This window comes from Centropristis striata, chromosome 23, assembly GCF_030273125.1.
Source record: "Centropristis striata isolate RG_2023a ecotype Rhode Island chromosome 23, C.striata_1.0, whole genome shotgun sequence".
Taxonomy (NCBI): domain Eukaryota; kingdom Metazoa; phylum Chordata; class Actinopteri; order Perciformes; family Serranidae; genus Centropristis; species Centropristis striata.
In genome coordinates this window covers 13,182,784-13,210,601 of record NC_081539.1, presented here as the reverse complement: position 1 = coordinate 13,210,601, position 27,818 = coordinate 13,182,784, and the positions used below count along the sequence as shown (strand labels likewise).

The window sequence follows — 27,818 nt, the reverse complement described above, 5'->3', positions numbered from 1 at the left end:
CAATTATGAACATTAACCTCTTAAAAGCCACCAGCCTTGGTAGGTTTAGGGAAGAAAATTAGGATTAGACCAAAAAATTTTTTTACAGCCAAAGCTTATAACAGAAGAACTGTAAGGCCAAAAAGCATCTGTGAGCCTTAATTTGAAAGGTAACTTCTAGTTTCTGCAAATGTGCCTTATGTGTTTACATGTGGTTAAAGCACAACCAAAACTACATCTGTTCAAAAAGAAAATAGATCTAACTCTACCCCTACCCTTACTGGGCAGGTTGGTTTTAAGAGCTTAAATGCTGTTTATAGTTTTTATCCAGTTTTCAAATAAATATATGTCACAAGGGATTATCAAATTATCAAATTCGGTTTTATTTACATTTAAGACAACATCCCAACTTTTTTGGAATCAGGGGCTGACCTTAAATTACACAAAATGCAAATGTACCTATTAGAGAAGCTGGGAATAAAGATCTTTTTTACATTAAAATGAACTAAATTGGTTCCTAAAATCAATGATTTTTGTTTGATCAACTTACTGATTGATAATCATTTAAACTTTAGTCATAACATCCTTGTGTTTCCTTATAGACAAAGTCTGAACAAAGATTTATCAGACGGAGTGAGAGGAAAGCCTTTATTCAGCACAGGGTTGCAGGCTGCCGGCAGCAGAATCCTATTTACAGCAAATATCATTTAAGTAATTTAAGAGGAGGAGCAATAGTGTAGCAGGCATCTCCTAAAAGGCTTACAGCTCTCCAAAGCTAGTCTTCATCTCAGCGTCCTGCCTTCACTGATGGCTGTAAAAGGATGAAGAATAATTTGGATTGTTATTTGCCTCTTTCAACCCTGAGCTAATCAGGTTGACTTTGCTTTGGGAATGAGGAGGACGCTCCATAACAGATGTGCTCATGTGCAAAGTGTCCCAAGTTCCCCCGTGAAGATGCAACACAAAAGCCATCTCCTCCCCTCCCCTTTCTCTTCCCTTTCCCCATCCGTCCTCTCTCCATCACACCGTCTCTCCTTCTTGACCTTTGAAATGGGCATTGCCTCTTCTCACCAATTTACCTCCCTCTGGTCCCTCTTGTGCTTGTGCTGCTTCCATCTCCACTCCAGCATCAAGGGAGAGACAGGTAAGAGCTGGAGCAGAGCACTCTCATGTCAAAGAGCCTTTTGGTGAAGACCTATGGCACGAGTGAGAGCATAAGTGTTGGAGCACAGGGTCCTCACTGCCTTAAGCATCGTTTGCATGCAGATTCATCCATTGATCAGGAACTAAGGGGGTTACTTCTGCAACCTGAAGTGTACTATTTTCTGTTGTTTACATTTAAAACCTGCAGCCAGTGGAGACATCTATTACACCATCGCATCCATTTCCTCTCTGCCTATCCTTCTTCTTCTGTTCTCTGAATCTTCCCTCCACTGCTTGTGGCTTAACAATCACCTCAGAAATAGTCACAGAACTGCTGAGGTGTAAAATCCTTTCTGTTCGGCACACTCCACGGCACCACCTCCTATGTAATTCCTTAACTCCATAATTCCACTTTGTGCCAGAATAATGAATGAGATAGATTTTTTTTCTCCTCTGTAAGGTGTCCGCCCTTGCGCGATGAGGAATCAGGCTTTAATGTTAGAGGCCCGGAGAGAGTGCCGTGGCCTCTTCTCCCTCTTGCCCTGCGCTGGGCTCTTAATTAAGGAAATGACAGCTCTCCTAGCAGCAGCGGTAGCCATAATGTAGCTAATAGTGTTACAGGCAGACACTCAAAAGTCCGTCTCTGGTGATTTTCTATCCCCAGAAACACTATTGACCTATCCTTAGCAGCTTCTCCACCCCAGCCTCTAAACAGAGTATTACTTCCCTGCCGGTCCAGAGGGAGCCATCTGACTAAGAGCACCTGGAGTTATTGGCAGCAGATTATGCCCTGTGTTATTGTTGAGGGCTTTGGTGGGAGTAATGAAACACTGAGCTAAATCACTGGTGATTTCGGCCCTCTTGCATTCTACAAGGAGTTAAGTAAATCACGATAAAGCCGACACTGCATATTACAGGCTGCTCTCTTCCATACGGCACCATGCCTTGTATGTAACATTACTTTTTGGTCTTTATTCCCGGCTGCTTTAGATAGAAAAATGAAAGTAAAATAAGCTGCCGCTTTATATTTCTTTGTCTCTCAGCTCTCGCTGCAATGCAACATCAACTTTCCAAGCGGTATTAAGAAAATCAATGGTCAAACAATCTGGGACAATTGGTTGTGTATTGATGGAATTAAAGCTTGTGTACGATGTGGCTTGTTGTTTATCTGTGCCCATCCTTTACGCTCCAACAACTCACAGATCGCTGTCCAACAAACGCGATGAATGAACAGCACAACATACATTTAATAATGAAAATCATATTGCTTTTTTGCATGTTTTTGTGCAATAATTATCTCTACTTCACTAATTCAATTTATTATAGCAATTAGGAATGTAATCATCTTATAATCTTGAGTCTTTTTAAATGTGTTCACATGTGAAATTATTTTCCATGGATTAGATTTCAGTGGCAAAATGATTGACACCATCTTAATAGCAAACACATGCACTCAGCCAGACATTTTCAAAAGGACCATTATAAAAATGGGGGTTGGCTGTTCATTCTGAATAGCCTGAATCGTTACCAGGCCTCTCTCGTACATTTGACAACTTACATAATGCATTTCCACTAAAATAGCTTAAGTGTTAAAGCTTCTTTTATGGGCAAAAATTGATTCATGAATGCTTTGAGGCGAAAGCTAACATGAACACAAAGCTTTCAATAACACCCATTTTATTCAGACTGTCAATGTATGAAGTGGTTGCATTAGACAAGGTGGCATGCTGATTGCTTTATGAAATCCAGGCTAATTGTTTTGTGGTGTAGTCCTTGGGGCACCCTGCATTAAGACAGGCCCAATGAAGTCAAATAAATATGGCTCTTTGTCCCCCTCCCCACACACACACACGCACGCACGCACACGCACACACACACACACACACACACACACACACACACACACACACACACACACACAGCACAGAAAGACCTTCTGCCATGTGTGGCATTGAAAGTCGCTCTCCAGTGGCCACTTTGGTGATCAATGAAAGAGAATTTATATAGTGGTGGATATTGGCAATATTTCCACGACATAAGTCACATCAAATTGCACTCTGGGCCTTGTAACAAATATAATTATTATGCTTACATGAAGAAGCATTTTCACTGAAATTATCAGCATATCACTGTCAATATGAGCTTAGAATTAATGAGACTTGCTTTGTTGAATTAAATTCATCCTCTAACTCTCAGTCAAGGCCGAGATCAACGTACAAATCGGTACATTATAGGGCTAAAGAGTTTTGATTTAAGGGCTCTTGTTCTGTTACATCGACAGTTAAACTGCACAGAAAGATGAAGCCGGAATGTCCCAGATAAATGTAAAGCTATGTTGAATGTGCATCACCCATTCTTTCATCGGTTTGGCCTCTTCTTTCATCTTTCCTCACATCAATACAGCCATTCATTCCATTTGACCCATTGTATAACCTGTGTATAATCACAGCATCGAAGGACTTTTTTTTAACTAAAGCTTTGATCAAGATATTTTCCCCTGTATATAGTATTAATCCCCATCTGGAAATCCATTTAAGAATCATTCACATTGGATAAGTAGATTTTTTTTTTTAAAGAAAAGAAAAGCAAAACATGCACAAAGATTCTAGTAATAAAGAAGAATTGAAGACTGACTCCCTGGACATTTCTCCTGTCAGCTCTTTAATTTAGTTAAAGAAATTACACAAATCCTTTGGGGGAAGATGTGCATGTGTATTTATTTATTATCGATTTTTTCCCCCTGCGATAAACGTGTTAACGTTACAGATATTTGCAAGGGGATGAAGCTTTCTAAGTTATTGTGAAATGAAGGCATCAAGGAATCGTTATTCAGTAAGTCTCCCACACTGCTTATCAGATAGAATACATTATTCACAACCAATATCTTAACTACAGTCATGAAGCATACGCTTTGGAGCCTATTGATGATGTTATAAAGTCATATTATAGCTAAATATCTTCATTTTGGTAATTGGCACTGTTATAATGATTAATAGATAATTCATTGGTGTCAAAGTTGTTCAGTTACACTGCTGGGTTTATTTTATGTTATCACAGTATGGCAGCAGCATTTAAAGAATTTCGAGAGATGAGACGGTTGGAAAGTTGCTGTAACTGAAAATCAAACTGAAAGACTTTAATTTAATAACATCCAAAGTGAGAATTAACTGCTGAGAGACAATACTGCTAATGGAAAAAAATATGGCCTCGTAATATTCACCCTCCAGAATAAATGTGAAATTATACAGCAGATTATGATGATATTGTACTTTATCTGTCACTTTATATCGACTCTAAGGCAGCCACAGAGTCTATCCTGTGTGTTCAAATTGATCTTAATTCCAGATACTGAGTGCACAGGGTGGGGCTGCACACAACGTGATCCATAATGGGTGAAATAATTGGTGAAAAGAGACTGGCTTGTCAAAATATACAGTGCGTTGCGAGGTTGATAAGCGAGAGGACCTTCATAGAGAAGCAGTGCCGGCCAGCCAGCCAGAGGTAGAAACCAGCTAGAAAAGCAGGCTCCCCCTTGGGCTTTTACATCAGCCATCAAATGCTGTAGGTTTGTTAGGTCATGCCACTCACCAATTATTTGGATTTTATGTAAAGATGAAATGATTTTAGTTGGCGGAAGCGAGTTTAAAATGTAATGCATAAATATACTTGACAGGCAATGAGATCTTTCTGGCAAGGCTATTCAAAAGTCTGCTTTTTGTGAAGCTTTTAGAAAAGGACTAGAAACCATTGCATGCACTGCGTGTTTAACAAGAAAAAAACTATTCATTCTGTTCATGAATAAAAAGACACAAAACATCAGCGCTTTATTCTTTTTTTTTTGAAAAGCTGCAATATTCCATTTAAAAAATCGAACTTGCAGCAAGAATGTGATTACATTTTTTTTTTTAATTCATTGCAGAAATTGTGTAGTTTAATGAGGTGGTGTGGCCTTCAAAAATCTTTCCACATAGTTAGTGTGACTTCATCTAGAAAATCCACTTTATTGTAAGGAGGATGTGTTGTATGAGAGAGCACACCTAAAAAGATGTTTTATCGACTATTTGTCAGGGTTATTGTATCATACATTCAAAACCGTCATTATTGAATCTCAGAATAGCACATAACCTTTTTTGGAAAATGATCACATGTATGTTTTGAAGTATTATTATTATTTTGCTTGTAAATTGACTTAACAACTATGACTAGTAGGAGTCCCAGGCACTCATTTGTACTTATTTAATCCTTTAAATTCCAAATTCAATCATGATACAGAAGCTTCCTCATCTTTATATTTCGGATAATTGAATAAAATAGTTCACCACAGGTAAGAGGCTAAAATGTCAAATAATTCGATTTTTAAAGTCCCTGAAAACTTCCAAAGGATCCAAATATGGCTGTTTCTTACATGACTAGATAAGCGGCAGTCGCTTTAAGAAATAAAGAATATTCTTACAAAGTATTTATTAGGAGAATCCTACTCAAAAACCAATGAATGTCGCTAGATTTTTCAACATTTTGATTTCAGTGCTGCTGATTCCTCATTGGTGCATAGAAATGTGTGACATCACTTTTTTTTAATTAAGCCCCACCCACTACAAATGAGTAAGACAAGACAAAATCAAAAAAATAAAATTGTTGCAAAAAGTTTATTCAAGATGAACCCCATCACACGGAGTTGGAAGCTGATTGAGAAAATGAGTTTTCAGGGACTCATTTTGTGAGGCATTTTAAGAAAAAAATTTTTTTTAGCAGATAAAAAAAGCAAAGGACATTATTGCCTTTACCAGTCTTCTTGCACCTTGTAGAATACTCCCTTCAGTATCCACTTTTAATGATCATCTCACTTAGAAATGGCAACCTTTCTTTTCATATTTTAGCAACCTGTCCAAGTTTCAGAATAAGACTCACCTGTCTGGCCAGTAGTATTCATTGACCTGTTCTTAGCTTGTCTTTCTAGCTGATGCCATACAGCAGAGGTGTGTGCTGAGGAGACCCATGACTTGGACTTGTGTCATACGACTTGGACTCACATCACAAATTTGATGACTTTAGACTTGACTTGACAAAATCAAAAGAGACTTGGACTTTACCACCAATGACTCATGACTTCGCTTAGACTAGATCTTTATGACCTTAAAATACTCATTAGATTCTTCCAGGCCATGGTCATGTCAGTGAGAGTGCTTTTTTTATAATTAACTCCAGTGGCACTTGTTTTTTGTTTTTTTCACTTTGGTTTTTATTAATTTTTCATCCAACAACACACAAAAACATAACTTCACATGTACAAACATAACATCCACATAAGAAAACAGAAAACAAAACAAATTAAAGTCCTGTTGGGAATCACATTCCTTCTTGGTCACTCGTTAGTTCTCTGTCTCGTCCTCTGTATCTAATGGTCTTTCACCAGTCTTTGTTCCAGGTCCTGAAATATGTCCATTTCAGCCATTTGTCCTCCAACTGCGTTTCCTGCAGTCTTAAGCGATGTGTCAGTTTTTCCATTATATAGATTTCCTCTATTATCTCTATCCAGTGGCACTTGTTTTAATGAACTTGCCTTCAGAAATAAATACAGATTAAAAATATATATTTAAAAAATAAAACATTACATTTGTTGAAAAGCACATTATGACTTGTTTAGGGCTCAAAAGTCAAAGATCAAAATAATGACTTGGCCCCACCTCTGCTACTTTAGTTTTACAGTATATTTAACTTATTATGATATCTTACTTAATGAACATCAAGGCTATCTGAATGTTACAGTAGTTTCTTTTTTCCCTAAATACCAATATTAGATATTTAGTTATGTTCACATAGATATTTTTTTGGTTCAAGTAGTTGCGCATTCTAGCTTCATAGGATCTAGAATCCTTCACATTAAATTCTTCCAACTTTTGGTTTTGTGTTCTTTTAAACGGATATTCCCAGGAAATTAAATAAAGTAAATTTTAGTTGCCTGGTATTTTTCTTCTGGACAGTCAGTTTGGTGAAAGACATCTACGAGACACTTAATTTTTCTGACAGTTCTTTCTGCAAGATTTACTCGTCTTCGCGCTCAGCAAGTCTTTGTGTCAACAGTGAGGCATCATGTGATCTCGATATCATGGAGGTCAAAGGGTGAGGGTCAGAGCAGCCTTTCTGACCTTTCAGAGCAACCCACACTCAGCGCACTGCTGAGAGTTTCTGTGAGATGGGGATTGCTATGATATCCAATCGGTGGTGTCCTTTGTTTTCCCTGCAGCCATCAGCAAGCTTATTATCATGTCCCTGTCTGCTCCGCTCCTCTCTGCCCTCATAGCAAACAGGTCTAATTGTGTCTCGTAGCTGCAGGCTCAGAGCGGAGGGGGGGGAGTGGGTTTAGATGAGTGATACTCGGTGATGTAAATGGCTGAATAATATGGCCCCAGCGTTTGTGGTGGAGCTCTATCTCTCAGTGGTAATCTAGGCCATCGGGGACCCGCCAGTATGCATCATCCCTCATCAATGAGCCTCTCCACTGGTTGGTAATTTATTCAGCGCTACAGCGGTTATTGATAAAGCACTTAAATATAAATTCCCCTCCTTTCCCAACTGCCCTCCTCTGCGCCGTACGACACTCTGTGTTGTAATATCACAACGTGGTCCGTGTTGTGTGTTTATCTACTTATATTGTCTGTGTTGATCTAAGGTGGACTCCTTTGTCTCTTTTCTCTCTACATGGATCTCTGCCTGTTGCCGTCCCAGGGGCTCGTGACGGTTCAGTCCAGTCTGACACCAGCAGCAGTCCTTCTGAGCAGAGTCACCTGGGCCAGTCCCACCCAGGATTCCCAATGGGTCCACAGGTGAGTGAGGGGAACTGCAGCACACATTAAGAAAGCTAATATTTTAATTGAGGCATTTAAGAAGTTTGCAAAAGCTGGAATTCCTACGATTACTCAAGATGAGCTATGACACCTGTACTCGACTATAAAAGCTGAGTTAACCTCCTTCTCAACGCTATGGAGGTCTGGAGAAAGTTAATTCAAAAGAAAACTGGCATAATAAGGTGTTAGACAAACACATTTAAAAGGGTTTGTACTCTTGAACCCTTTAAGCGGCAGTGCCATCTGTGAGTAGCCAAGATCAACTGTCACACATAATCACGCACAAGCTATTCAGACACAGAGAGAATTAATTTATTATTGCATAATTTTCTATTGTTGTTTGTCAGTTAAACGTCTCTGAAAACTTTCCTTCAAATCTTAAGTATTTCACATAATGAATGAATGTATTCCAATGCCTGTCATCATATTTTATGACGCCATCACCCCAAAAAAAAATCTTCAAACAAAATCCTCAATTTGAATAAAGTTCATTAAGTTGTGGCACCCATCACAATATCAAAATTGTCTGCTACATATTGTTTTCTCACTATTTCTCTGTTTAAAATGGGTAAAACCTTACTTCATTGTAAGGCTGCGCAAAGAGCATTGATTCTCTCAGCCCCTCCTTGCCTCGATCGCGCTCTTTCTCTGTTTGGCTCTCTCTCACTCTCTCTCACTGTTTATCAGACCACAAATGAGACAAGAATTAGCGAGCTAGTGCACCCCGCGGCCCCTCTGCATCACTCCCCGCTGCTAGGAGACTTCCACAGGAGGAGAGCAGACAGCAGCTCTGGAGGAGGACCTTCAGCTTGCGCCTGTAGTAACTTAAATTCAGCCAGCACTAACCCCAATGCTGAGGTCACAGCGGGCTAGGTTGGTAGTCAGGGCAGTCTGGGATCAAACCCCTTGCATTCGGTTTGCGCTGGGTGAATTTAAGTTGCTACAGCGGCTAACTGTACTCCTGTAACTCCTCCTGGCAAAGTCTCTTAGTGGTGGGGACTCAGGCTGATATATATGAGCTGGAAACAATCCTATGTAGCAAACACTGGAATCAAATTCCACATATAGTATAATGATAATAATAATAATAATAATAATAGTGCTATCTGCAAAAATACAGATATTAAACTAAATTAACAGACATGCAAAGACAAAAGAATTATGCAACATTGAATTCTTGATTTAGATTTCAAATGTCAATGTTATGAATGAACTATTTGGTGCACCCCTACTTCAGACTTACTAAAAGATATTGTGGAGAATGTGTCTGGCTAAAGGAGAGAGCTGCCAGCCTCATCAGTTATAAACCACCTGCTCCACAGCTAGAGAAGTAAAAGAAGAAAGGGGGCACAGGTGACACCAGCGATAAAGGTACTTAAATCAGATCCAGTGAGAATTTTGAGCAAAAAGTCACAATGCCTCCACGTTCTTATCTCCCCTCAAATAACCTGTGATTTCAGACTTGGTTTATGTAGGAATAGTGTGAAATAAATGAAATCAACAATTCACATTTACAGCATTTTCTATCTCTATTCTGGGCTTTGAACAATATCCATTGTTCGGTTTGACTGTAGCAGTGTCGTAACCATCAGTGTGACATTGTAATGATGACAAATGATACAACCAGGGGCCCCGTGCATGAGAAGCCATGGGAGGGCCGCTTCTCTGATTGGTTGGTTTAAGCATCCTTCTTTTTGATGATGAGCAGTCCGACGTTGTCCCCGGTCTCCTCTTGTTGTGTTTGGTGTGCCCTCCTTCTTCTACACAAGTGGAAAGATTTAAGGAAGCCAAAATAAGCTGAGTGTACTAAGATGACTAATTTGGCTTGGATAATTGAGTTATGTTTACTTTGTTCATAGACATAATGAGAGTAAAATTAAGGTGTTTGCCTGACAGCTTCGGTAATGAAATTCATATTCTTTCAGTGCATGCTGCGGGTGAAACACAAAAACATAAAACACCCTCGCTGAATGAATGTTACAATGTGAATCATTTTCAGCTAAAACATGAAATCGTTAAGTATTTTGTCATCACGCATCAAATGTAATTGAGCTGTGGCACTAATGAGCTGACAATACAGGCCTTGTCAAAACAAGCAGGGGAGCAAAGAGCCCGAGCCTGCAGCCCTGTTAATAGCTCAATCAGGCATTGTCCTATCTGATTGGATTTATTGGCCTGGTGGCTCTGGGATGTTTAATGAACATCTATCTCATTAGTGTTGCTCAATGTCACCGCTCAACACACACACACACACACACACACACACACACACACACACATACACAGCATCAGGTTTCCTCCACCCTCTTTAATAAGGCCATTCTCCCTGCACTCAGTGTTACTCAATGACAGTCAATCCTCATCAGGATAAACAAAAGAGGAAACATGAGAGCAGAGTCATTCAGTTTTGTCGGGCAGGTTTGTATGGTGAGAAATCCCCAGTGAAAGAGTCAATCTGCCGCAAGTGGAGATGAAGAATGATCTTAATTAAAAGCACTTTTCTGATTACAGACACCCTCGCTGGTCAAAGCCACTGTTTTTGTAATAGATAAGAAATAAACACAAAAGAAAAGCGTCTCGAGCAGGCAGCAGTTACAGTCTGAGCCTCAGCAGGCGGCTTTCAACAGTCACCATCTAATATATTAATGCTGTCAGTACAGTCTCTGTGAAGCTAACACTTTTCAGAAACAAAGGCGCTCCGCATGCCATACCCAATTCTCTTGTTCCAGGATCAATATGTTTTGATAGATTCTCGCTCCAGAGCCGGATATTGTTCGAACAACCATTATCCGATGGTAGTTTACCCAACATGAATCCACCTTCCTTCTGTTTCCCACTCGCAGTTAGGATGACAAAAGTCTGCTATCTGGGTGATTATGGGCAATTTCTCAGTGCCAGAGCTGCCAAGCAGATAGAAGGGCCTATTCTCCCCTGATGGGCAGAGAGGCTGGGTACCACATCCAGTCCTGAGTGGGGCTGCTTCCCCATCCAGAGTCCAACACACACCCAGTCTGTGTATCTGTGTGGCCCCTAGGAGACCACTTCTCAACACTCAGCTGTCAGGCCTGCCAAGCACTGTACAACAGCTTTCCAACAGCACCTATGGAGAGGAGGAGTGAGAGTATCAGGCGAAAAGGCAGAAGGTGAACTGCTTGTAAATCTAGATGAGTGATGCTGGGAGACTCGTGGTAAAAGCTTGTTGTGTGGCTGCAGAGTTGAGCTAATTATGTTCATGCTAAATTTATTCTTATCTCTGATTTTCTGATGTATGCATATGCAGGGTTCTCACCTCAGATGAAGATCATAATCAGTCTTAAAGTGGCACAACAAACAGCCTAAAGACCGATGCATGCCTTAAAAAAATAATCTCCAAAGTACTTTCTTTCTGCAGCTGCCTGTGTGCCTAACAGCTGCCTGTTTCTCCAAAGCTGCCTGTAATGATAAATAAATCAGGGCTACATCTGATAATTGCAGAATTGTCTTTTAATGTTATTCCCTTCTATGTGAGGCTGTCTTTGCTGTCAAGCCTGGCAGTCTCATTTTGTTTGACTCAGAGATGAAATGTTCAAAGAGTGTCTTTGATTATATGCTGCTTCGATTCGAGATTAAATTTAGTTTAAAACACGAGATTAAACATATGTCACTTGCAGCTAACAAACGGCTCGCCTTTGTTATTGTCCTTTGAGGATTCTTTGAGCTCTCAAATTATTAATTCATTTTTTAAAGTTAATGGCAAATGTCATTTCGGATGCTCTCAGAAGCGTCAGATATTGTCATTTGTTATGCACTGTTGTTGTGTATCAAAGCAAATGTTGCGAAAGAGGGATCCTATATAGTGTGTGTGTGATTACCCCTGCCAGTAGAAATCACCTGACTCTTTTAACAGCTTAGAAGCACAAACAGGTATTCATTGGTCCCTCAGTGCAGATATTTTGTCCCAGGATCTCTCTGTGCATTGTGGCTTTAAACCAATGTGACCTCGTACCTCCTAAACTGTGATCGCATGTATGTCGGAGTGGGTGCAGGCGTTCTGCACCATGCAGGGTTATCACAGTGACACGCCTGTCACCTAGGAGCACCAGGTTTGGGAGCACGGTGGGGTCTTCGCACCAGTCAGCCCGCTCTGCATCCTGTGCAAGCTGCAGACACACCATGCAAAACAGAAGCAGATAGCTGACAATTGGAGTTAAAGGCTTGTGAACCTAAGTCACAGTGGAGGAGTCAACACAGTGCAGCCAGGCTTACCTAGCAACGTCTAAAGGCTGCTTTGCTGTGGACACAACACAATCTGACAGTGTTCTCTTATTATTGTATTCCAAACAATTCAATTCAATGTTTAAACAGTAATTTTGTTGGATTTTGCAGCATCCTCAGTATATCCTGTCTCGTAGCCCCTGTGTAAATTCAGTTTGACGTGCTCAAACGCTGACATAATTTGAAAAAGGTTTTATCAGAATGAATAAAATTTAAGATGTCATTCCCTGTGTATTCATGGAGATTTCAGCCACGGTACAAACATTCCCACTTCGGGCTCAAAGCTCTCGATGAAAAATGTGTTGGTGTATTTCCAAACCCACTTCCTCGGAAAATACATTTGAAGAGATCTTCTACTGTGCAAAATATCTCAGAGCGATACTTCTGATAACATATCTTTTCCTCTATGGGTATGACTGCACCGAATCCACTTGAACTAATGTGAATGAATGGATACATGAAGAGTTGAGAGTGATGTGTTATATCCCTCATCAAAAGAGTAAAGTACTGCTACTTTTTTTTGAAAAGCACTGTGTATTTCAGGCACATTTTCTGTGGTATAGGGATTTGTTCAATGGGATGAAACATAAATCACTCTGCATCTCTGTGAAAGAAAAAAATTCTTAGCTCTCTCACAAAGATTGGATTTGATCTCTGTCGGTACCAACGGCAGTGTGTTTTGACTGTCAGTCTGTGACACAGCAAAGCACAGAATTCATCTGCAGTACAACTACATTCATCAAACCACATTGATTAGTGATAATGTCACTTTGGTGACATATGCTTTACTGCTTTACTTGTCTCAATTAAGCATCCCACGATATAAAATTGTGTATATATATTTTTCAGTCAAATGTGATGCGAAGGGATCTGATGTGTCTTTTTCTTCTGTAAAACAAGTATTCTGCAGTACCAAGTAATGTCGGAATTTAGTGTATCATTTCTGAACTACAACCCTGAATCCAAAAAAAGGGTGTATACCAACAAAAAGCAAAAATGTATGAATGTTTGAACATACAGTATAGACTGTACAGTTTTCAATTTAATGTATGTCAAAAAGGATATATGTTAAGGATGTATATCTTATTATTTTAGTCCACACTCTTTTGAAATCAGGGCTGTACAGAGAAATCTTATGTTATTGTTCTTCAAATAATGAAATGATTTTGAAACAGAAATTAGCTATTGAAGAGTTTGCTATCATGTAATGTTTATATCAGCGGAATGTTTTTATGACTGTCTGTCATTTTCATATATTTGCATTTTTTATATATTCCATCATTAGAAAATGTTCTTATTATTATCATCATTATGGTCATGATTTCATCCATATCGTTGCATACAAGTTTGGTTTGGTAATCTAATATTTTATATTATAAAACTGTGAAACTTGAACAGTAGATGTTTCTGTAATCCTCTGCATTACCTAATGTAATGATTGCATTTTAATTACATTTAACTTGTAAAACATTGGTGGATTCTGTGAAATGTTTAAAGAACTTAACACTTTATATTCACATTTAAAATCACAGTGAACTGGTAGTTAGAGCGTTTAAAGCTTCTGTGATTTTGGCCATATTGCCCAGCCCTAAGGCTTTTTCCCCTCTAGCATTATTAATGATACCTTGTGACATGAAAAAAAATATTTTCTATATTAGTTCTATCACAATGTTGGAAAACCAGTTGCCGAACTTGTGGCATCGCGCTGTTTTGCTAACAAGGAGCATACAAAATTTACCATACAGTTAATTCATTTTTTTAAAAACATGCTACAAAAAATGATTAGACCACCTGTGTTTTCTTCATTTTCTTATTAATTTTAAGCTACAACTAAAGGTACATTTGTTTGGACAAAGATAATGATAACAACAAAAATAGCTCATAAGAGTTTAATTTAAGAGCTGATATCTAGCCATTTTCCATGTTTTTATTGATAATGATTTTGGTTATTATCAAGAAAACCATGGAAAATGGCTAGATATCAGCAGTTAAATTAAACTCTTATGAGCTATTTTTGTTGTTATCATTGTATTTGTCCAAACTAATATACCTTTAGTTGTAGCAGGCATTAAAATGAACAAGAAAATGAAGAAAGGTGGTCTAATAATTTTTTCCATGACTTTACATCATTATATGTCATCAAATTGGAAAGAAGTGCCCGGCCCTAATGCTATGCATGTGTGTTTGTGTGTATCTGCTACAGTCCCTTCTGGTGGCCCAGCAGCTGGCCAACGCAGTTGGCGGCGTGATGTCCGGGGCGGCGCCAGGCATGAACCAGCCCATCCTCATCCCTTTCAACGCAGGCGGACACCTGGGCGGGCAGCAGGGCCTCGTTCTCTCCCTGCCCACAGCCAACATCCAGAGCCTGGTGGCTGCTGCTGCTGCAGGGGGAATCATGACGCTCCCGCTCCAGAACCTGCAAGGTAAGAAAGAGGGCACTGTAGACATACAGCGACAGCGAGAAACTCATTCGTATGACAAAACAGGGTCAATGTGATATAACAGGGAGAAAGTAGAAAATAATTCAGGTACTCCAGGACGCTGATGGATGTTATAAAAAATACACTATCTAATGGTCATGAAGGGCTTTTTTTTGCATTATGCACGATGATTCATAACACATGAGACACCAGATACTATTAGTAATAAATACAACATGTATTGATCCCAACAAGAGTTTGTTATACATCCATTTGTATGACATACAGCTGTTTTTTGTTTTTTGTTTAATAAAAAAGCTTTACAAAGCTCTTGACCAGGTAAGAATCCTTCAGGGGTTTGTATCCCAAAAAGCCGCTATCCTCAACTTGCCCAGAGGAACAACCATATTAATTACAGGTCAACGTTTTGCAGTGCAGTGCAAAAGCACTTTCTGCCTCTTTCCTGTGCATAAGAGTGCACTGTACTTCACTTTTTTTTTATCTCTTTTCCACCTCATCTGTCCATCCACATGGCTGTACTTATCCTTGCCTTTTAAACTTTAATGCCCAAGTGTTCTCTTTTGATCATAGTTGTAAATGGTTTTCATTTTAATGTTTAAAACATTGTCTCTTTTATACCATTAGATTGAGGGATGGATGGGGAAACCATCAGTCATAAATCTTGGATGAGAGAGCTGCACTAATGTAAAAAGATGCCAGGCTACATGTAAAGCAGTGTGTTTTTGGGATGGAGATTACAATAATGCCGTTGCAGCACAAAGTGCAGGGAAGGTTCCCTCATGTGGGGAAATGGATGGACAGATGCCCTGAGTGAGGAAATGTGGAGGTAGAAGCCTAATGGACACAAACATGCATAAATAACAGCAGCCATCGCTGTGGGCAGAGCTTTTAATAAACCCGCATCTATCCAGCGAACCCTTCAATGTATCCATCAGTAGTGGACGATAATGGGCCCAGCAGGCCCGTCTGACTCACACTTCAACAGATCTTCCTCCTGGTGCGTAAGGAACAACCCAGAGGCTTCAGTGATCTGATGAAATGATCGACAAACACATTGTCAGGGTGTCAGGATGCCAAAACAAACACCTCTCAGTCATCCTCATTGTCCACTGACAAACAAACCAACAGACAGTCTGGAATCCAATGTCCTGATAAAATTCCCCATCCATGAGAGATAGCAAAAAAAAAAAAAAAAAAAACTGTTGTGGAGAAATGCCTCTGTGGCAGATCTTTTTTTAAGCGTGTGGACTGACAGACCGCCTGTTCGCACGTCCTCTTATCTGAAGGGGATGCATTGAAGGGACCTCCATGGAGAGAAAGTGACACAAGTCACGAGTGAAGCTAAATGTCTTGACTGTGTCCAGGCCCCTCTGGCCACGCGACGCTCCTCCACTCTCCCCTGTCTGAGTTCATCACAGCTCCGCTGAATGAGGCCTGCTGGCACAGCACCTCTGTCAGACAACTGCAACTCTGGCCTCTGCCCCTGCATCCCCCTCGCTCCCCCTCCCCGCCCCTCCGGGTCTCCAGGCCTGATTAATCACACATATAATACAGCGGCGCACCGTCGCCGGGGAGCAGTCAGCTCATTTCACGACCTCAGGAGCAAGTGTGCTTTACAGCACTCACGCTGCTAGCTAATTAGCGTCAGATCAGACACGAGACAACTGTGAGGCACAGTAATGAGACTCCGGGAGGAGCCCAGCCAATGGCTGTATTTAAATGTAATGAGGCGGCTAATGACCAACTAATAAGGCTGTTTGTCTTGGGGAATGGGCAGTTGAGGGTGGAGGAATTGTATTCTTCACATGAGAGCCAGTATGCTTGTAGTCTCTAGTTTTTTAAGAAAGCAATGCTTAATAAGACATGTTAGATCTAAATTAGGTTTTTCAGTCCATTTTTTTCTTGAATCTCGCTCATATTCAGCTTTAATGAGGAAAAATTAAATGAAAAGATAAAACCAGAACAAACAGTAACAACAGCATCTTTGATCACATGTTTTGATCATACTAATCAAAGCTGGCTCAGCATGAATGGATGTTGACAGAAGGGAACCGGCTGGACTGCTGTGAGCTTTAGGAGGGCAGCTCTCTCAGACTGTGATGAATAACTATCACTGTAATGGGGTTGTGCTATAAATTTGGAGCGGTTGCTTAAATAAAACTGAGCAGCATCTTGTGGCAGACTCAGTAAACACAGGCACCAGTGTAACTGGTTATTTGTCAGAATGATTTATGCCTGCAAACATGCAGTAAAAACAAATTCCCAATGAAACTAAACAAGGGAGAAAGTTATCTTTTGTGACAGAGTGCACAAAATTCTAGCTGACTTCACAGAGGCAAAAACTAGGTTGGGTCATGCTAGAGGTCTGTAAATATGACGGCTCATATGAATAAAAAAATCATACGTGATTTTCACAAATCCAACAATAAGTAAGTGCGACTGATGCAGACATACCATCCACGGATTTTTTTTGTTGTTAGAAATGATGCTAACTTTCTGATGCATTTTTAATAGGTTTTCATTTCACATGATTTTATAACAAGCAAAGCATGATTACCATACTTGTAAAACTAGTTGTATCAAAGCACTGTACATGTAATGCCCAATGGGAGGAAGCAGAACAAAGTCTCATCTGTCTACTCGTCTTCTCTAAGACTCACTCAAAGGTAATGCAAGAAGCTAGTTTACTGGAGCTCTTTCATATTAATAAGCACATCCCATCTTATTTGCTCTCAGCAGAAAGCCAGGCAGCGCATCACATCAGAGAGCCGAGTTCTAATGGTGAGGTGAGAGCATTGTTCCTCTGTACTCGTCCGCAGGAAACACAAAACAGCACTCAGGCTTCCTGATAAAGGTCGGCATCCCACTCACCTGCAGTAATGAGACCCTGTGTCAGTGCCAATCAAAGGCATGTCTGCCGTTTTGATGAAAACGCTCAGCGGTGTCGTTCACAGGTTGCGGGTGTTGGTACGATACAAATTAGGGAAATCAGTCTGCTCATTACACCACCAAAGGGTGGGCTCCTGGGGGAAGAGCCAAATGTTTCCACACTAGTAAGACATGTCAGACTGCATCTCTTCTGCCTCAGCTGACTGCTGCTCCTTTAAGAGGTTAGATCACCGGGCCGGGCCACTGACTTAACCTCTGTCTGTTGTGGGAATGCCTCTGTGTCCCTTTACCCATTACATTATCGGAGCTAGAGCATTCCGAGCATCCTTTTTGGGGCTTGTTACAGCCACACTAGTTGCTCGTTGTTGGCTCCTTTTTCCTCATGTGTGTATTTGTCGAATCATTTTGGGATAAGAAAAGAAATAAGCCTTTGTTTGTGTGTGCATTCAGCCAGCAGAGGAGTGCATTAAGAGGACCCAGTGCAAGCGGTCCACATTTCCTCACATCAACATCTGCCATTTTAACACAATAGAGGCCAAACCCATCCCTTCTCCCTCATCGCTGTTTAATTTGAAGTGTTCTCAAGCAGTATGTATTCCACGTCTTCCTTTAATGATTTAACTTTGCTGTGGTTGTAAGATGACTCGCAGGGGAGAGAGCTGCATTAAATAAATAACAGTGATAAAATGTAGACCTCATACATTTCAAAGCTAATGCAACTAGCGGTGCAATAGGAGCAGCTGCACACAGTCCTGGAGCGGTAATTTGATTGATTTGTTGTGACAGCAGCCAAATAATTGAGAGTGAGAGGTGCTGCTGGAGATGAAGCGCAGGCAGAGGCAGGTTCGCCAGGCAGTCCCAGCAGATATGGCACCCGGGTTCTCATCTCTGCCATTGATATCTGCCAGTGGTTTATTGTTTGTCTTCAATAAGCAGCTTGGAAACGTGTGGGGTTACTGCCTTTGTGACAGTTTGGCGACGGAAAGAAGAAAAAAATCACCAATCAAAATGTACAGAGGAGCAATGAGAGGGTTAGAATCAAACACTCAAATTTACACCCGGGCTGAAGCGAAGGTTTACTGTACCTGCACATATGAACACACACACACTCCCATGAGACTCATGATTTATACTGTGATGTCTTTTTTGAAGCTGAGATGTGAGTAAATTTTCCCCCCTGGTGTTTCACTTGTTGCAGACATGCTAATGATTTGTTCTGAATTCAAGTTACATATATGTCATAATTGCACAAAAATAAAAGGACAAATGATGCATGGTGTATTTGAATATACTGTAATTTTCTTTTTTTATCACACAATATTTTTATGTTTTCTGCCTGGTAAGACGCGGTAGTGCTGTTTGTCTTAACCTTCTGGCTCTTGACTTGTGTTTTGTTTCTGTGGATGGTGGCAGTGTCACTCTGGCTCAGCCATGCCACAGGACAGCACACTGCCAGAGCCTGAAATAGAAAGAAAGAAAAGAAAAGAAAAGAAAGGAAAAGGTGGGGGGAGGAGGAGTCTTTATGGCGATGTGGAGGAGGACAATAATATTGTTAATCAGATGTGGCTGTGTCTGCTCCTCCACAGCAAACCCTGACATCTGCCCTCACTGGTAAACACTGAGGGAGGCTTTTTGCAAACCTCCTGCCATAAACACACAATCTACAAGACAGTCTCTCTACATTACACAGTGTGTCTGTCTCCACTGTGTATGCACAGAGTGCAATGCATTTATTTAAATGGATTTTGTAGTTGGAGAGAATAGGTTTTTGAATTAGGAGTGTGGATGCCAACATGACAAATTTTCAAATTAGCTTCCAATTACATGAATAATTAGGAGCATGGAAAATTATTCAATTTTAATCCAGCTGTTTTCTATTCCCTTAGCTCCTGAGCTATAACCCTCTCTCCTGTGTAATTAAGTTTTTAAATATGAAACTGTTGTGTCCGTTCAACCAAATTAAAGTTTGCAATTGAAAAATATCACAAGTTGTGTGCATATTTTTTTTAATAAATCTCAATTATCTGAACCTTTTCTTAAATCTTCTGCCTAGTGATTTATTTAATAATTATTCAGTATTGAAGATCATTGCATATTGATTAGATGTCCTCAATAATTATGCCCAATCAATAGTGTTCATCTTTAGATCATAATAATAATCAGCCTCTCGTTCCTGTTGAGTAGACCAGTCTATCACAAGTCTGAGTACTGAATCTGATACAAATTACAATACATCATAGTGTATTGCTTTCATGATATTTCAACACTTGTAAAATGTTTCCAGTAAATGCCTTGACCACTTGGCCCCGGAGTTGTTTTGTAGAAATTACATCTCACTTTTTTTCCCTCCCTTTTCCGGCCAGAGTGTTTCCGAAAGATTTGCTAAAGGTCTGCCATATTGCTGAGGCGCAATTCAGAGGCTTTCAGCAACAATCTGTAGTCAAGCATTTTAAATGAAAATTGATTTGTGATTTACATGGTCAGTGAGGGGAAAATGAACTTATGAAATGTTGTAAATGAAATATTAGACAAGGTGCAGTGGGAGAGAGCAGACAGAGATGGTAATCTTGTGGAACTGGAATTCCCGCCTGGCAGAACTGGGTGACATTTTACATTTATCTGTGTTCTGCATGAGTTGTAATGTTAATGGTAATTTTATGGGACTGAACCGGAATGAAAATGGTGTTATCACCGATTGCTTCAAATGTGGAATTGTGTAAAGTAGCACAGCTGCATCCTTTATTTCCCATTCCCTAGTAATGTGAGTTATTGCATGATCTGTTCTCTGAGGTTGAATGTGAGTATTCAGCCTGTTTTTATCAGTGTTTCTACTCAGAGCGCCTTATATCACACACCTCTGCCACCGAGTGAAATACACACACTGCTGTATTTTCATATTAGTATAAATGCCAAATTTGTTTGGGAATGTTTCTCACATTCATTCAGTAGGTCTTTGCATGTGTTAATGCGTTCCTGTGAATCACAGGTGCTTTAAAAAAAAGATTTAATAGGATGTTAATGGCTGTTTCATCACATTGAGTTGTTGGCATTCAATTTTTATGTCTAGAGGAAAATCCTGATATAAATAATCCACACTACACTACGGTGAACATATTGTATCTGTGAGAACTTGCTTAAGACTTGCATCATTTTGATATATCCTCTCTTTTAATAAAAGTGTATATATATTTATAACATTATAATGTAAAGTAACACATTATCAATATGGATCTATCATGGACTTAATAATACAAGCAAATCAATGTAGCATTACGCTCTAATCAATACTACTTACACTCAGCCCAGATGTTCTAATTTTGATCGATACCTTGTGCAGTGAATGTTTCCTATTCCCTCTTTGGCCGTGTACAGCATGTATGGATTTTCATAGAGCTCGCTCCTCCATGTTTGAAAGAGAAAGGAACCAAAGAAGTGAAAAGAACAAACGAAGTGATCGTGCAGCAGCAGCAGAGAGGCTGTGGGAGTCTGGGAGCCAGTCTGGATCACACAGAGGTCATTTTTAAACACGGCTCTCCAGTTCCCCATCTGTGAAACCAAAGAGTCCGTGGTGACATTTGTCAGCAGATGGTATGGAACCAAACCCCTCACCAGCGGGGACGTCTTAGCCGCTGCTAAAAGCTATCTGTGGTTACTAATTGCTGACCAGGGCCTAATTACCTTAATTAATGGCTGAGGTATCTAGGGGCCAGATTTGTGGGGGCTTTTATCAGTATCAGTGCAGCTTAAAAGGTCCCGTAGGAGGCCTGAGGAGTGTGTTAACTCCCGTGGGTGCTATTTCTGGACTAACTGCAGACACATCACAGATGGATCCTGTGGCATCAGTACAGGACGGCGTGTTTGGGGAGAAAGATATCTGTTACTTACAGATCATAAGTAAAAACTCACATCTCAGGCTGGAGAGGAAAAAAGGCATTTTTTCCTTTTTCTTTTTCTTTTTTTTATTCCCCCTCTGAACATATTTTCTACTTTTCCTCCCTCATACACACAAGCCCGTTTCCTGAATTACACTGCCGTAATTCACAATGACAAAGTAGACTTAGCACCTTTTTCCACAGACCGTGGGGGGTTTTGTTCAGTGAGCTCTCACTGTGAAATTAGCCCTGGTACTTTCATTTTCCAGCTGCAGTGAAATGGTTAAAAGACACAGATCAGCCAGTATGAAAATAGAACTGATTCAACAAAATCTGCTGCTTCCCCTTGCTTGCTCCTCACCCATCCAGAAAAAAAAACTCCCCCATTCTCCCGTCCCCCCCCCCCTTTTTTTTTCTCCTACTATCCCATCCTCACCCCTTCCCCCCACCCCGTCAGGCACCTTGTCCGCATCTGAAGAAGGCTTGTAAGTTTCGGGTGCATACATTTCTTTTGATGATATATTGTCCCGGTGCGGAATTTCATTTACTGCCGCTGCCCTTTGCTGAACCTGTTGCTAGTCAGTGAGCACGATAAGCGTATAAGTAGCATGCTACTTCATTCATCATACATCGTTCTGGGCTCTCAAATATCTCATATGCGATTCAGGAAGAAACTACTAAACCGGCACAAAGGATCCCACCAGGATCAGCTGAGGTTCCATTAAACGCTGTGTACAAAATAGAGCACACTTGGTACTTGTTATCAAATACACATTTCCAATGTTGCATCAACAAAACATTAGCCTTCATTTCATGGTGTACACATTGTTTATGTAGCACGGGGAAAATGTATCTCAAGTGCAGTGCTCATGTTGTACATAATTCCATTCACATTGCATTTTGAATGCATGCATTTTGAAATCTGTTTTTTCCCTCAATCATAGTGGCTGCCCTGTGTTGTATTAAACAGCATTAATAATCACAAGAGGCTCAGTGTCACTCAGAAGTCTCCACATCACTAAGGCAGACAGTGTTGTGCTGCTGGGCATGTTGTGCTGTGTGAAAGTGCTTACACGCTCCCTCAGACAACCAAAGGGAATAATTAAAGACAGAAGATGGAGGCAGAAGAATGGAAAGCAAATCCCATTGTTTGGGGTTATTTCATCCCACTGAATTTCTTTTTCTCACTTTCTTTCGCTCTCTTCTCACATTCCTCCCCAAATGCACTGTGGGTATGTGGCACACTATCAAAAGCATATGTAAGCGAAGCAGCGCAGAACAAAATCCCTATGATGTCCTCCTCATACCCACATTGTCTTTTGATTATTCTACAATCATTTTATATCTGTGTAAGTTGGAAAGGAAGGGAAGGCTTAATAACCCCATAATATACAATACTGTAGCTGCTCAGAAACCACAATGCATGATGTGTTTTAGACATTTGAAAACAAGCTTGCTCATTCTTCATTTGTTCTCTTTTTCGCTAATGGCGTAATTTCTTCAATATCCAAGTTGTTACCAAAATAATCCACAATGAAATTCAAATTTAAGGTGAACTAGACTATTAGAGCAACTCTACTCCACTCCATTTCTAGAGCAGTAAATGTAGCCCCTCAATCTCTCTCAGCTTTTACTGTCAGTCAGAGAGCACTCAGTCATCTCCGTGCATCAGGCCCGCAATATTGATTTTTCCACCCACTGAAACAGCCGCATGAACATAAATTTTGCATGAGGCTTTTACTCGCGGCCTCCGCTTTGGTCTGACGACACATGATGGGACCATGAACACGCTGTAATAACCCAGTCTGTCCTGCCAAGCAGACAGGCTCTTTTTTTAAAGAAGGAGAGGGGGGGTTCGGCACCTTCTGGACTCTGAAGGACAAAAGCAAGGGACCCCGATCTGGGCACCACAGTCTTACATACTATCCATAGTATGCAAAATTATACCAAATCTCCCCTGTGTCCAAAAACATGGGGACATCTCTCAATGTATACAAGAAATCTAGTTTGTGTGGTCATTAATTACCTCTGCCTCTACTTTTTCATAAAAGTTGGTGAAAGGGTGTAGAATGGGTCAATGAAGAACTAATTTGAATCCAAATCACAAGGCAGATACACAAATGTTTGTTCACTTTCATTTGAATTGCAGCATTGACGCTACATTCATGTGGTGTCAAAATAATTGGAAAAATGAATTCCCAACTCAGGAAATTTACAGAAGTAGCCCCTCAAGTTGGAATGTTAACACTGTGAAATGCCCCCATAAGAAACAGTATCTATGGTTTCCCATTTCCCTAAAGAATTTCTTGAAAATGTAAACTTTATGCAATGCACAAAAAACAAGATTCATCACATTCATCTGGAGTTTTTAATCCATAAATCTTTGCTAGAATGATGTGGCCTTTGGTTAAAATGCTTTATTATATCATAGAATAAGGTTTTGTCCTAAAGAGCCACATTTATGGCTTTGTGTTAAGCAGCCTTGTCCCATGGAGGGCCAAGAGTCTGCAGGTTTTTACTCAAATACTTGGACAGCACAGACTTCCACCAAGGCCAAGTACCCTTTCTCGCAATGTTGATAAAAGTGAAAAATTACTTTTGTATCTGCCCTGTGATTCAGATCTGCTCCAAAATATAATGGGTCTTGGTCCATGCTGCATCCTTCCACCAAGTTTCATGAAAATCTGGCTAATATTTCTTTAATCCTGCTAGTAAACAGACAAACTAAACTGAAAATATAACCTACTTGGTGGACGTTATAACAAGCTGCATCTTATTGGTTTTTCAGCCGTGGTATAACAATAATTATTTTACACAATCCAGTATCACCCTCAGTATCACTATCAACTAATACCAAGTTATCTGGCTACTAAAATAGAAACATTTATGGTTCTCCTGGATTGAGCAGTGTCAGAAAAGTCTCAAGTTTATTGTTTTTTTTGTTTTTTTTTTTCATATAAAAGAATTTAAATTGGAATGTGTCTTTATATTTCACGCTCTATACTTAAAGACATATATATAAACCGATAGCTTATGCCAGGTATGTTGTTATTATATCATAGCTGAGGGGCATTGTCTTTTTATGGAAAGAAAACAGCCTCATTAGTACATAGTTAGGAAGCACAGGTCCGTATTAAAGGCAGGAAAAGCTACAATAACCTTTATATGTTTTCTCTCAGGAAGGAAATCTTGAAATTACACTAGACCTTACTGTGCGTGGGACCCCCTGGAACCCTCTCAAGGGCCTCTAGAGGTCCCTGGACCACACTTTGGAAATCAATAACCGAGCGTAAGCAACACACAAAAGGGCAACATTATCGAGCACACAGGGATTTTCTTGTATGTGTAACATCTCCATGGAGAGGATTTGATTCTTTGAAATGCTTCCCCCAGAGTGAGAATTCTACAACACAGCTTGATATTGCCTTGCATCACAAAGTGAAAGCATTATCTCTGGATCCCTACAAGCGATGTGGTTTACTCTCTAAAATCCTGTGGCTCCGCGACTCCACTCAAATCTTAACTGCCTATATTTTTTTTTTGTAGTCGCTGAGTTCCCCCTGCAGCAGGACTGAAACAGTGATATTGCCTGCTGTGGCTCTGAGTAATGTTTTTATTCAGTAGTTCACTAGTTCCTTTAACATTTCATTTTCTCCATGTTTATTCCAGCCATCGCCATGGCAGGAATCTATTTTCCATTCCTTTAACATGATAACCAATTGTATGAACTCGCTGTTTAAAGAATGAAACCCATATTTGTGTTCCAATTTTAGGTATTTGTACTTGAGGATTACCATTTTATGCCACTTTGTACTTCTTCTTAACCACATTTCAGGGGGAAATGTTTTACTCCACTGCATTTATTTGACAGCTATAGTTATAGATTAGGATTTTCAGGGTTCACACGTCACGGGAAACCTGGAATAGTCATTGAATTTCAAAATCTCTCTTTCAAAGATTGGAAATGTCATGGAATTAGTGAAATATTTTAATATTTTAAAAAAATATATATATTTTGTATGTTGAATGAAATACTTTTTTCTCGTAATCTTCTGTGGAAACCTTCCACATAATGCAACGTAACAGCAACTTTATTTTCTGTAGCTGTTAATGTAATATAGCTCTAATATGCATCACATATATTTCCTTTTTTCTCCTGTTGCTGTATAATTTTCAGACAATAATTACATTTTTGAAGAAAGTATACCCTACACCTCTGTTTTTTAAACTATGTGAATGTTCATGGGATTTTTTTTATGGATCCTTAAAAAGTCATAGAAAAGTTTAGAAATGTTGTCCATGAAGATGTGTTGGAACCCTGGATTTTACACACAAAAGATATAACAAGCTCACAATATATAATGTATTGGTATAATTACACTAACAAGCAGTATAAAAATTTATTATATAATATAATATAAATAAAATATAACATATAAAATAAAAAATAGACTCCACTCCAACAACAATAGTAAAATGTTGCCTACACATTAATGCATTAGTAATATTAGCCCAATAAAATACTGTTGTACATATAATAAAACATGCAAATCTGTCCTTTTTTTCCAATTATGTGTAGTGCAATTTTCAATTCAGCATACACAGTAAAAAAGTGCCATTTTTCTTTCTTTTTCATGCCTATTTAAAAAAGAAAACTTTTGAGTCATCTTACTTGTAAAGATTTACAGTTTAAAAACTGACTAAAATGTATTATAATAAAAAAACTATTGACAGATTGATCACTAATTAATAATTAATATTTCATCACATGGATGAGTATTTTCAATGTGACCAACATTGATAAAAGTTATCAGTGAACTAAAGAAATGAGTGCAGAAACAGTGATGTTATCCACTTCATTAGTGTGTGAGTGCTCCGATCTAATCCTCAGAGTAAAAATGACCTTCCTTTGACCACCTTTGTAATTACCAGATCTCATAGAGGCTAAATCTCCTTACCTCCAGTGGAGTAATTATCAGTGTGACTCTCTGAAAAGGCAATTGAGACAGTGGTTTATGGACTCCCATAGTAGAACGTGAGGCAGAGCAGTAATGGGGGGCTTGTTTGTCCCCTCTCACCTCTCTTGTTAGAGAACGACAGCTGTGTTTAGACTAGAGCAGTTCCTAAAAATACAGGGTGGGTCACATCGGACGATTTCATTAACTCGTGGCGGCTCCTCTGCAGCTTCTGATTAGCTGTTAATTTACAGCACGCCTAGATGATGCTAAAGACTTTCAAACGCTACAACAGCAGTCAGGGATGATTCTCAGTCAAATTATGGATCTGTGCTGAGTCGAAAAGGTGATGCACACATTTCAGAAGCAATATCTTTAATAAAAGCAAACCCTGGACACATACTGATGTTACATAAAAATCATATATAGATTTTATTCATCCTTGTGAACTCAATACATTCTCTTCAAGGTTTTACAGTTTGTTTTCCTTTTTGATGTCCAGAACACTTGAATTCTTTTGACATGAGTTGATCACATCTGCCTTCTTTTGACCATATTTTATGCTGTGTGCAGCACACACAGTTTGATGCTGTGAAGTCCTTTTGTATTCAAGTCATTATTGTTACATTGCAGTCACTCCTGTTGGCCTTGGCTGGGCATTTTCTAAGGGCTATAATATGATGGGCACCTATGGGTACAGGCTTTCTGGTGAGCCTAAATGCATCAATAGATATTTCTTTTAATGTAATACATTTACAGCTGCAGTTAGTTTGAGGTCAAACAGATATGTGAAGTACTGTGGGTCTTAGGTACAATGGCATCTTCAGTCATTTTCATACGTACATATCACAAATTCTTTGAATTTGTGGCAGTTTTTCAGCATTAATGTCTTGCATATTTACATTTAAGTTTCATATAAATACTACATATACATATACTCTAATAATCTACTATTAATCTGACAGCAAAGGAATGTGATACAGGTTATTTAAATGGTATATTCGGTTTACGCTGCATGTAAACAGGAATATCAATGGGATATTAATTTTCATTAGCTTTGTAAATAGCTGTGATGGTCATCATAGGTTGTTCGCACAGCAGCTTAAAATGAGTGACGCTCTCTAGTGGCTGTAGTCATTATGAAGTAGGCAAAGAAGTGACGAAGTGACATTTCAGAGTGTAGAAGCAAAGACAGAAGTCACTTATAAAGAACCTTAAGCTCCCCTTAGGTTGGTTGGGCCAAACAACCACGTAACTTTGGCCCAGGAGACCTGTGTTCATGCCTCGTGTGAAAACAAAATTCACCATTATATTTTGAAGTTACAGAACTTAACTTCTGTGTGTAGCTACATCACGCTTTACATCACCTATGTAAGTAGCTTACCCCTGCAAGTTATGTATTTTTAACCATCTTTTGCTAAGCCTAACCATGTACTTCTT

At 39.6% G+C, this 27,818-nt stretch overlaps 1 protein-coding gene across 1 annotated transcript in view; it reads left to right on the top strand.

Moving 5' to 3' along the window:
- The window catches only part of pou6f2 (POU class 6 homeobox 2), an 86,293-nt gene that overhangs the window by 16,839 nt on the left and 41,636 nt on the right, over nucleotides 1-27,818 (top strand). The window contains exons 4-5 of the mRNA XM_059326834.1: nucleotides 7,849-7,946; nucleotides 14,425-14,644. Coding sequence (XP_059182817.1) covers nucleotides 7,849-7,946; nucleotides 14,425-14,644 — 318 coding nt within the window. The remainder of the gene's footprint in view (nucleotides 1-7,848; nucleotides 7,947-14,424; nucleotides 14,645-27,818) is intronic.